General features: G+C 33.2%; 1 protein-coding gene across 2 annotated transcripts; it reads right to left on the bottom strand.

Moving 5' to 3' along the window:
* Positions 1–3,032: 3,032 nt before the first annotated feature.
* LOC149903128 (heme A synthase COX15) lies at positions 3,033–10,528 on the bottom strand. 2 transcript variants are annotated; one of them, XM_090109634.1, is made up of 8 exons: positions 10,476–10,528; positions 10,099–10,252; positions 9,427–9,559; positions 8,032–8,164; positions 7,069–7,255; positions 5,229–5,490; positions 4,334–4,602; positions 3,033–3,689 (listed from the first exon to the last, which is right to left on the bottom strand). In XM_090109634.1, exons 2-8 carry the CDS (start codon positions 10,246–10,248, stop codon positions 3,549–3,551), a joined length of 1,275 nt encoding a protein of 424 aa, XP_089965760.1. In that variant the 5' UTR covers positions 10,249–10,252; positions 10,476–10,528; the 3' UTR covers positions 3,033–3,548. The 2 variants fall into 2 exon arrangements, with proteins under 2 accessions (XP_089965760.1, XP_089965759.1); XM_090109633.1 differs by having other exon boundaries at positions 10,378–10,527.
* Between the last annotated feature and the right edge of the window lie 42 nt (positions 10,529–10,570).

Genomic DNA, 10,570 nt, shown 5'->3' with positions numbered 1-10,570 from the left:
GTAGTTTTTCAATAAACGTAAGTTGCTCACTTTAATTTGATTAAGTAGATATTAAAATTATATTGAGACCAATATATAGATGAGTTATATATAATATCTTTTAATATATACATATAAATGTTTCATAATATAAATTAATATCGGGTAAGCGTCTGAATTATGTGTTTTAATATAGGATTATTTATCGAGTGTCGAAAATTCCTTTTCATTTATAGTAGACGATATATATTTAAAATGGTATTTGTAACTTACTTATTACGGGTACTGTCCAAAATTATATTTTTTGAAATCATGTTTTCATTGGGTTTGAAATGTATATACTTTATGTTATATGATATATCTTTGTGGTGATGAGCCGTGATTTTGGGAAATTTGCCCGTTGTTTTTATTGCATCATTCATATATCACAATTAATTAAAATGTTTGTGCCATACATTACATTCTTCTATTGTCTTTTTAACTTTATTTTTGAGTTACTAGTGCAAAGAATTCATATATTTGACATTTGTAAGCGTGCTATCTCACTTGCACTCACGGGTTTTGCGAATGGCCGCCATATTGTTTTCAATGGCGGCAAATAAAATGAAATTTCCCAAAATCGAGTGTCTATGGCATTTAGTTGGTTGTGTTGAATGCTTGCGATCATAACTTCAATGCGCACATTTATATTCTATTGTATAAATTTTTAATATCAGCTTCTGGGATAAATCAGTAAATAAAAATCCCACCAAAAACATTTTCATGTAAAATGTTGCCAAGACGAGTCCATATGACTCGCACTGTCAAAAAGTTATCAGATCTCATGTAGAGCCAAGCTTCTAACACTACACGCCCTAACTCTACAAGGCCTAACTTCACAAACTCTACACCTTAGTCAAAATATGTGGCCTGGCCATTTCGCTACATTCACATCGGCGTAAGGTGAAAAATTAATTCACTGTTCATTACTTTTGTGTTATACAATAGTTCTTGTAGTAACGAACGGCCAAGCCACATATTTTGACTAAGGTGTAGAGTTTGTGAAGTTAGGCCTTGTAGAGTTAGGGCGTGTAGTGTTAGAAGCTTGGCTCTACATGAGATCTGATAACTTTTTGACAGTGCGAGTCATATGGACTCGTCTTGGCAACATTTTACATGAAAATGTTTTTGGTGGGATTTCATTTCTTTTTGTAAGTTGTTTGTAACAATTTTATTTTTTATTTTTAGCTACTGTGTGGACGTAAGAGGCAGGAGACGTTCGCAACACTTCTATTCATTCATATTTATATGATCTGATCTGAAGTATATGTCTCAATATATGTCGATTAAATTTTTAAAGTTTTTTTTAACAAGGAGTACCTATGCATATATATATCTAGGGGAACCAAGTTTTAGATTATTAGATTAGACCTCTAGCGTCATCAAAATTTAATTTAAAATTACAGGTCTCATACAAACTCCCATCCCCTAGTTTAAGGGGTTGGGGGATGAAAGTTACAAGTTTTATAATTTTTTTGTTGTTTGTGTGCTAATACTAGCTTACATACAAAATTTCAGCTTTCTAGGGCATTAGGAAATACCTTAAGAATTTTGATGATCATCAGTGAGTCAGTGACGAAATTAGCGTTTTTTAGATATAAATAAAATCTGAAGTATAAAAGCTAATGTAATTAAAACTTAATATGTTCAATAAGTCCGCTATTGACAATATATCCCGAAAATTTTGTTAATCTAGCATAATCCAAACCCAAGTTATGAGGGTTCAAAAAAACGTCGAAGCGCTTCGAGAAAAGGTAGGTAGTGCCCGTGCGCGTAGTCGCTTGGCTCGTCTTGGCGGGGGCACTACCGTGCCCCCAGATGAGATTCTTCGTAATTATAATGTTTGAAACTGTTAACACTTGATTCTAAAACTTTTACTGATTTAACCCAAGGCATATCGTAGTTAAATAGATAATTATTAAATAAATTATTGTATATCAATATATAAAGAGATATCTTTACACTGGTGTTTTTATTTCTTTACCCCTAATTCCTATGATTCAAAAACATGCTATAAATTATTTTATATTGATATAAGCTTGTCAAAAATGGGAAGAATATTCCACTACATAATACATTCTACTAAATTCTAATTCAGAAGCATACTGGTATATCTGTACTACACGTAACTACAGAATGTAGATAGTATTATACAGGGTGTAATCGTTAAGTTTGCACAGGCGATTATTCCGTAACTATTACAGATATAAAAAAAACTTTAAACTGATATCGAAAGTACTTAACCTAATGAGTAAAATGGCCATAATATATTTTTAAAAATAATTTGGAAAATCCAAAAGTGCACGCCTCATAATTTTTTTTAATAAATATTTATTAATTATTATTTTTGTTTATTTAATAACAATTAAACCACATCGAATCAGACCCTGAAAAATGAAAGGGTCCTATTCCTGAGCATACTCAAGCGTAAGAGAAAAAAAAAGACTCGATTAGTAAAGTATTTCGGTCGCTATCGTGTTAACAAGAAAAAGGATCCGCACATACAGACACACGGACGTCCAAGACAGAACTTTTTTAAACTGTTTTTTAACTAGTTTAAATAACAAAAATGACATCAAAAATATCATGAACGTTAAAAATAGTGTTTTTTCTTAATATGTGTGTGTATGTATTATCTTACAAGTGCAATGTATGATACATAAAGACATTTTAAGTTTGAAAAATCAGATGTTTTGCGCGAAGTGACAGTAGTACCCACCTCAACGCTTCGCTTATGAGGCGTGCAATAAAACGAGAAATAAATGCTTAAAATAAGCGACCTAATATTTTGAACTTTGTAGCAAAGCTTAGTAGCATGAGTGGCTATTTCTTTTAGTCGTTTCCTTAAACTATTACGCTTATTGTTATCATGTAACCTGAATTTAACTTTATTGCTTAGACATTAGAATTGCTATTTCAATGCATTATTTGAATGTGTTCTTGTGTACCATTTCTATTCTATGTCTAGTGTCTAAAGTGTTGCATGGGAAAAAAGCACAATAAAAATCAATAAATTTGTAACAAAATTTATTTAAACCTTAATCGTACATACAATACTGTTTTAAAATGCTATTGTGTGGTATTAAAGTTTAGAGTCATAAGTGATAGGTTTAAAATTAACAATATTGGACGAAAATGCACTTTAATTTATTTTATTTGTATGCGTTTGGTAAGTTAATATCGAAATTAAACAGAAAAAACTCAACATATACAGTTCATTGTCATATTGTCTCACAAAACAACCCGCCATAAAGTTTCTTCACAACTTTCATTTTATTTGTAGTATGGCAATACTACATAATACATAGAATGTACATTTGACATTAACCGCCGTTACATGACATTTATATTTATCTAGAAAGTATTATATAGGTTGAGTAAAACTAGGTTTTAATCACGTTTTAATGTTTCGTGATTATGTTTGACAAATAATGTTTCCAAATTGACTAAAATTGAGCTAAATATAAAGGCAGTTACACACTATACAACAGTTTCAATCACAAAATCAAAGACTATAAAATTAAAATATTTTATTTGGGTATGTATTTAAGCAATTTGATCTCATGTGTGAGCCACACAGCTAGTGTGAGTAGGGTCAATGAACCCGACTGGTGAGTCGCTGCCAAGGGAGTAGGTACGTAGTATAGCAGTGTTAGGAAACCTAGTGTTACCTGCAATGAAAAATACACTTTTTAGTTTTTATCGAAGAATTTAAGTATTAATAATTAATATTGAATGTATTATTGACAAGATATATAATGGTGTAATGTAATAACAATTCCGTTGTATAAAGTTTTATTAATAAAAAGACATGCATTTTTGAGCTTTTGTAAAGGAATACTCATAATTTAACAAACATACTCTACATAATATTAGTTGAAAAGTAAATAAAACAATGTAATTTTACTAAATGTCAATAGAAGGCAGAGAGGTGTGCTATATTTTTTACATAAGTACCTTTATTAAGAAAATATATATATTACTAGATTTCCGCCCGCGGCTTCGCCCGCGTTTGCAAAGGAAAACCCGCATAGTTCCCGTTCCCGTGGGATTTCCGGGATAAAAACTATCCTATGTGTTAATCCAAGTTACCCTCTATATGTGTGCTAAATTTCATTGTAATCGGTTCAGTAGTTTTTACGTGAAAGAGTAACAAACATCCATACATCCATACATCCTTATAAACTTTCGCCTTTATAATATATATTAGATATTAGATTCTATACATTTAATATTAAAAAATATAGAATAGTGATATAAGATTACTTATCAAAAGCATGATATTAAAAAATACATATTTAATCGATTTTCTCACCTGTAACCAAGCCATAGCACCCACCGCATTAGCGACTCTCCTAGCGACTGGCGACAGTGGCTTGCCCCTCGACATTACCCACAATAATGTAGCCGCTAACAACGTGCTTGTACCTAGAATCCTATGATCGAACTGCACTGTGGTGGGATTTTCAGTAAAATTGCGCAATTTGGGACTAAAAGCCAGTATATCGTCTGGTATCCAATGGTCGCCCATTTTCGGGAACGAATTGTAGACTAGACCCGCGTCTAGACCGGCTACGAACGCGCCTGAAAGATAAAAAATAAAATTTTAATGAATTATAATTTGTATTAATTAAATGATCGATTATTTATCGAGATGTAGTACCATTCGACTCAAAAACTAATCGATTTTTTTACGATTAGAAAACTACATATCTAAACCAAGTAATTTAGGTTATTTATATATTAGCATCCGAAAGAAGTGGCTTATATGTTTAAATTCTAAATCATAGTTCTGTAGTTATTATGATTATTTTACATAGAAACTATCATATTAGTTAGTACTAGCTGCTTGCCCGGGCCGTCTTATTGTTTATATTTTTATTTAAATTAAGTTACATATAAACTATCCTATTCTCCTTTAAGGTGAATATTAGTGCAAAAGTTAATTAAAATCGGTTCAGCAGTTCAGTTTAGACAACACGTAATTTATATGCATATAATATTTAGATTGTAGTAAATTTCCTGTCATGCAAAAATTCACAATACAAGAACCACTCACCCGACAGTGGTCAGTACCGTAACGAACGCAACGCCTTAACAGTATTCGCAACCGCTGTTATGGGGCTTAACTCTTTAACTTTCCTAAACAGGGCCCCACACAAAATACCACTAGAAAGTGCCATAATCACAAATTTTTAACAAAAACTTACCCGAAAGAGCAGTAATAAACGCCATCCCCTTAACAGTATTCGCAACCGCTGTTAAGGCGCTTAACTCCTTAACTTTCCTATACAGGGCCCCAACGGGTGCGGGCCTTAACATCCTCAGGGCCCCAGATAGGAGCCCCGCATATAAAAGAAATGCTAAACCAAGGTGAGATGCTAAACGGTATTGGGACACCCGGGGTACATCGCTGGGGCCCTGGAAACGGTCCTCGAGGCCCGATTTGACCATGTACCAGCCCATTAGACCCTGGAATGATTAAATAATTGTTTGTTAATTACATAAGTACAGAAATAATCCCTTTTGTGTACTAAAACAGGGATAAATTTAGACAACATTACATATATATCAAAGTCGCTATCACTATCTATTCTCCCCATTGTATGCTTCGATCTTAAAAACGATTTTAATAGCTTTTGAAATTAAACTTTTTTAAGCGTGTTGTAAGTAAAATTTCAAGGTCGCCTCTTGGCAATACCGTCACGCCATGGAGTAAGGCGACGAATTTTGTTTCCTTGAATCTTAGTGTCGAATTTTGTTTGCAAAGAAGTTTCACTTCTGACACGTGTGTTCTACACACACGCTCTTTTTTTATTAGATACATTGGTTCTTAGAGAGTTTTTATTATATTACTAGCTTTCCGCCCGCGGCTTCGCCCGCATTTTCAAAGATAAACCCGCATAGTTCCCGTTCCCGTGGGATTTCTGGGATAAAACCTATCTTATGTGTTAATCCAAGTTACCCTCTATATGTGTGCTAAAATTCATTGTAATCGGTTCAGTAGTTTTTGCGTGAAAGAGTAACAAACATCCATACAAACTTTCACATTTATAATATTATAATACAGAGTGTCTCAGTGCCGATTTTAAACTTTGAAAATTTGTATAAAAAAAACAAATTGTATTCATAATATTTTTACTGTAGTAAATTAAAGTGTATTAGTGCGGATTTTATGTACAGAATATTACACCGTCAAGATGTCTTCCATCATGGTGAATGCACTCTTCAAATCGGACACGCAAATTTGCCGAGACGCGCCGAAGGATGTTCGCTGAAATGGCTCTCACTTCTGTCGTTATTTTAGTCTTCAACTGCTCCAAATTTGTAAGAGGGGTATCAAAAACTCTTGCTTTGAGACAACCCCATAAAAAAAGTCAGCGGGGGTTAAATCGGGAGATCTGGGTGGCCACAATATGTCTCCAGAGCGGCTTATGAATTTTCCCGGAAATGACGCATTTAGTGCGTCCCTAGCAGTGTTGGCTGTGGCCCCATCTTGCTGAAACCATACATCAGACTTGTCAATATCCTCTTCTTGCAGCTGAGGTACAAAAAAGTTACCGATGGTGGCTTAAAGAGGCAGCATGATGTCTAATGTGAGCGTCTTGGATGTTCCGTGACCGCAGCGGCGACGCGGTCGATGTGTTCAATCGATGGCACAGGTCTATTTCGTGGTCCAATTGAATGATTTAGTAAACATCCTGTCGCTCTAAACTTCTCTCCTCACGACTTAATTAATTGAGTACTCGGGGCATCACTCAAACGGTGGATTTCATAGCGACTACAAATTTACACCGTTTTTCACTCAACGAAAACGTATTGCATAAGTACGCTTCTACTGCGTACGCGCGGTGCGTACCAGACCACTGCGCCATGGCCACAAAAAAATCCGCACTCGTCACCTATCGAACGGTACCACTCCCCTCCAGCTAACCCCGCAGGTTGCCGAGAAATTCGTGTTTAAAGTTTAAAATTGCGCTGAGACACCCTTTATAATACGATTTGTGAAGTTTTCAACAAATACGCGGAAAATTTGTTAAAATTACTCACCTGAGCCCCAACCAGCACACAATACCCGGCTACCCTCATTTTCATCGCTTTATCCAAGTACCCTCTTAACCAAAAGAACGTGGCCGGTAAGAACATGGCCGCTCCTATAGCTCGCCCCCAGCTGCGGTGAGCGAACTCCATCCACCAGATCCACTTAAACTCCGATAGTGTTATGTTCATGTTTTTGCTAAAAGACAATTATGGAACTAATTTAAGAGATGGGGAGATCGGCCAATACATTACATATATCAATTTTTTTTATCTAAATGAGTCGTAGTAGGTTATAAAATGAAATTAAATGAAAGATACATAATTTCCCCCACAGATTTCCCCACATTTAACCCGGCCAAAATTATTACGCGCGCATACAGCGCTGCACCTGCGGGACTTCTTTCTTGAAATTGACTTTAATAGAAATGAAAATAAATCAAGTTTTAAACGTGTTAGTTTCAGCTCTTCAGGTTATTTGTACAGAACTGTCGTGAGTCCATCTCGCACTTGACCATATTTTCTAGATGTAATGCTGCCTTACAATTATTTAATATATAATTTAAACAATCATCATTCATCACATTATAAATTTATAAAGAATAGAAAAAATTATATTTATAAAACATTTGAATGCCTAAAAACCAAAAATATCAAATTCAATAATCACATTACTATGACTAAATCTAAATTTCTTATAATATATTATGTATTTCTTTGAATTTATGTCAAAACAAGTATTTTTCAATATTTATAGCAGTCAATTTAGAGCTGAAGCGGCAGATAACAGAGGGATAAATTTGTAATATTACTCTTTGCTGAGGGACTCACACATTTTACTATTATTAAAACTGCAGTCAAGATTATCTGCTGAATAAACATACAAATATTTTTTCAAAATATTATTATCTATTTTTAATCATTTTATACCGAATTTTTCACAACTAGATTCAAATATTCACTGAAACTACTCACTATTTATACTCCGGAAACTGTTTATATATTTCAAACTCGGCCAGCCATTCTTCCTCAGTCCTCGGCAGCTTCTCACCAAGGAGTTTCCATGTGACCATAGACAGACCTGATTCTGTTAGCCTTGTCACTCCACCTATAGAATATATTTTATTATAGTTAAATAAATTATTGTGAAATGGTAAGAAATAACTTTTAGAAACAATAATGATTGAATAAGGAAAAGATGAATATTAAAAACTAGCGGTCCACCCCGGCTTCGTCCGTTGTACATATTTACGTTTTCTCTACATAAGAACCATCCTCGTACTTCAAGGAATATAATAAAAAAAGAATTATCGAAATCGGTTCAGTCGTTCACACGTGATGCCATGACAACGCGAAACGGGTTTCATTTTTATATATATATATATAGATTAAAGTTTGATACTTGTACTGATATGATATTATTTGTCTCTTATAGTAATGGAAATATTAAATTTCTATGTAATTTACTTGTTTAAAATACAGTATCTTTTTATTTTAAATCTTTAATGTGAGACAAATTGGAATTATTTAACTGCCTTTTAAAAGATTTCATCAGAGCATTTAAACTTTAACTCTGATTGTTATCTGTGAATCAAGTCATGGACATTTTAAAAAATACTGTTTTTTTTTATATAAATTACAAAGGAATGCTTTTTATATGCAATTTCTTTTTTATTGCATTCAAAGCATATTGTACACTGTGTTATAAAACAAATAGATGATTTTTATTTTTTTGTTATATTTTGCAACCAGGACCTCCAATGGTACATAGAGATAGCATACACATACCATATAGCTCACAGGCATCACATACACATTCAACAATGAAATTGGTGCAGTAGTTCCTAAGATTAGTGCTTTCAAACAAACAAACTTTTTTTTAGCTTTTGTATTAGTATCTCATTAATATAACATTATTCTTTATTATTCAGCAAATTTTCAAATTAAAGGATGTTTTTTTACTACCCATATTTCAAGGAATAAGTCAAATAGAAGGGTATATTGGGCTTGAAAAATAAAAGAACTGTGTAATTTTAAGTTCCTTTATTAACAAATTAAAAATATTAAAACATATTCTTGTAACTATTTCAATATCCAACTTTCAAATAATACACTATGATGGACATAATCTTATGAATCTTTCCAACATATTATGATTAAATCTTATCGAATAAACTTGAACTAAAGCCTAAAAAAGATCTTTCACAAAATACTTAAACCACAAATGCCAAAGAATATCACATTCTAATGAATAATAACATAAAATCCCCACCAAAACTTCCGTTCATTTCGTACCATTAGTGATTTTAACAATAACATTAACAACATAATAAATACTGTATAAAATAATTAAGTAGCCTATAGCCATACCTAGCACCACCGCTGTGAAAACCATACCACTGCAGCCTAGCAACCAGTAGCCGACTATTTTGGTTGATTTTGGTTTTGGTGATGAAGCGCAGAACCTTGCGACAATGCCATTTCTTTTGATTATTTCACTTATCTGTAAGGATAATGTACTATTTTTATTACTAGGTTTACAATAATAAAGAATATGAACTGAATTCAGAGATATTTAGCAACACAATGTCCTTGCTTTATATAAATACTAGCTTACCGCCCGCGGCTTCGCCCGCTTTGTCCAACCTTCCTCTTGAAACACTCTATCTAAGTATTAAAAAAAAACCGCATCAAAATCTGTTGCATAGTTTTAAAGATTTAAGCATACAAAGGGACATAGGGACAGAGAAAGCGACTTTGTTTTATACTATGTAGTGATACTTAGCAAAGAAAATAATGGACTATATTCTATCAAAGGCTTCTAGAAGATCCACTGCATACACTATTCTGTTCAAGTCTATTTTGATTGATTTTGCTTTACAGCCATCAGATGATCCGATTCCTATATGCTGTTTGCCATACTACATTCATCTCCACTGGAATACAAACTCCAGACCTCACTAGTTAGTTTTTTTGTAATAATCAATCACTATAACAGAATACAGTCAAACAAATTTGTATGCAATGTTGTGGATTACTTACTCTAAGACCCTTAGTCGTGTGGTTCCATTGCGCTGGTGTTAGCAATTGTCTTGAAGGTAAGGTACCATGGCTTTTTGTACTAGATAACAGGACTCGACTGGGAGCTCTCAAATAATGAGAACATCGACACACCTGCGCTAAACTCAGCATTTTACTGAAAAACACATTGATAATTAATCTGGATTAGCTGTTACTTAACTATTATAAGTATTTTTCTCAATATCTTGGATAATGTAGATTTGTAATTGTATTGATTGCGACTATTTATGCAATACTAACCTAAAGCATATAACAGATTTAAATTAAATAATTTAGATTGTTGTTCGTTTACTTCGTCACTTTCTCTTAGGATAATAGATAATACTCTTACTATTTACCAGAAAATTATTAAAATTCTTAAAAATATTGTAATTTGTACGTGATGTCTATTTGAGAATTGAGAATTGAGATACGGTGTTAATGACATTGACAA

Source organism: Colias eurytheme, chromosome 14 (assembly GCF_061535395.1).
Source record: "Colias eurytheme isolate Ceu_HAF_F1 chromosome 14, ilColEury1 Martin Lab GWU primary, whole genome shotgun sequence".
Taxonomy (NCBI): Eukaryota; Metazoa; Arthropoda; class Insecta; order Lepidoptera; family Pieridae; genus Colias; species Colias eurytheme.
This window is presented reverse-complemented; position numbering and strand designations above follow the sequence as displayed.

What these genes read in the sequence shown, in the direction of transcription:
- LOC149903128 (XM_090109634.1), bottom strand. Translation starts at nt 10,248, where the DNA reads ATGCTGAGTTTAGCGCAGGTGTGTCGATGTTCTCATTATTTGAGAGCT. An exon ending in CAGTTTCCGGAGTATAAATA is followed by an intron (nt 7,256 to 8,031) that starts GTGAGTAGTTTC and finishes ATTGTCTTTTAG; the next exon opens with CAAAAACATGAACATAACAC. An exon ending in GTTTATTACTGCTCTTTCGG is followed by an intron (nt 4,603 to 5,228) that starts GTAAGTTTTTGT and finishes TTTATCTTTCAG; the next exon opens with GCGCGTTCGTAGCCGGTCTA.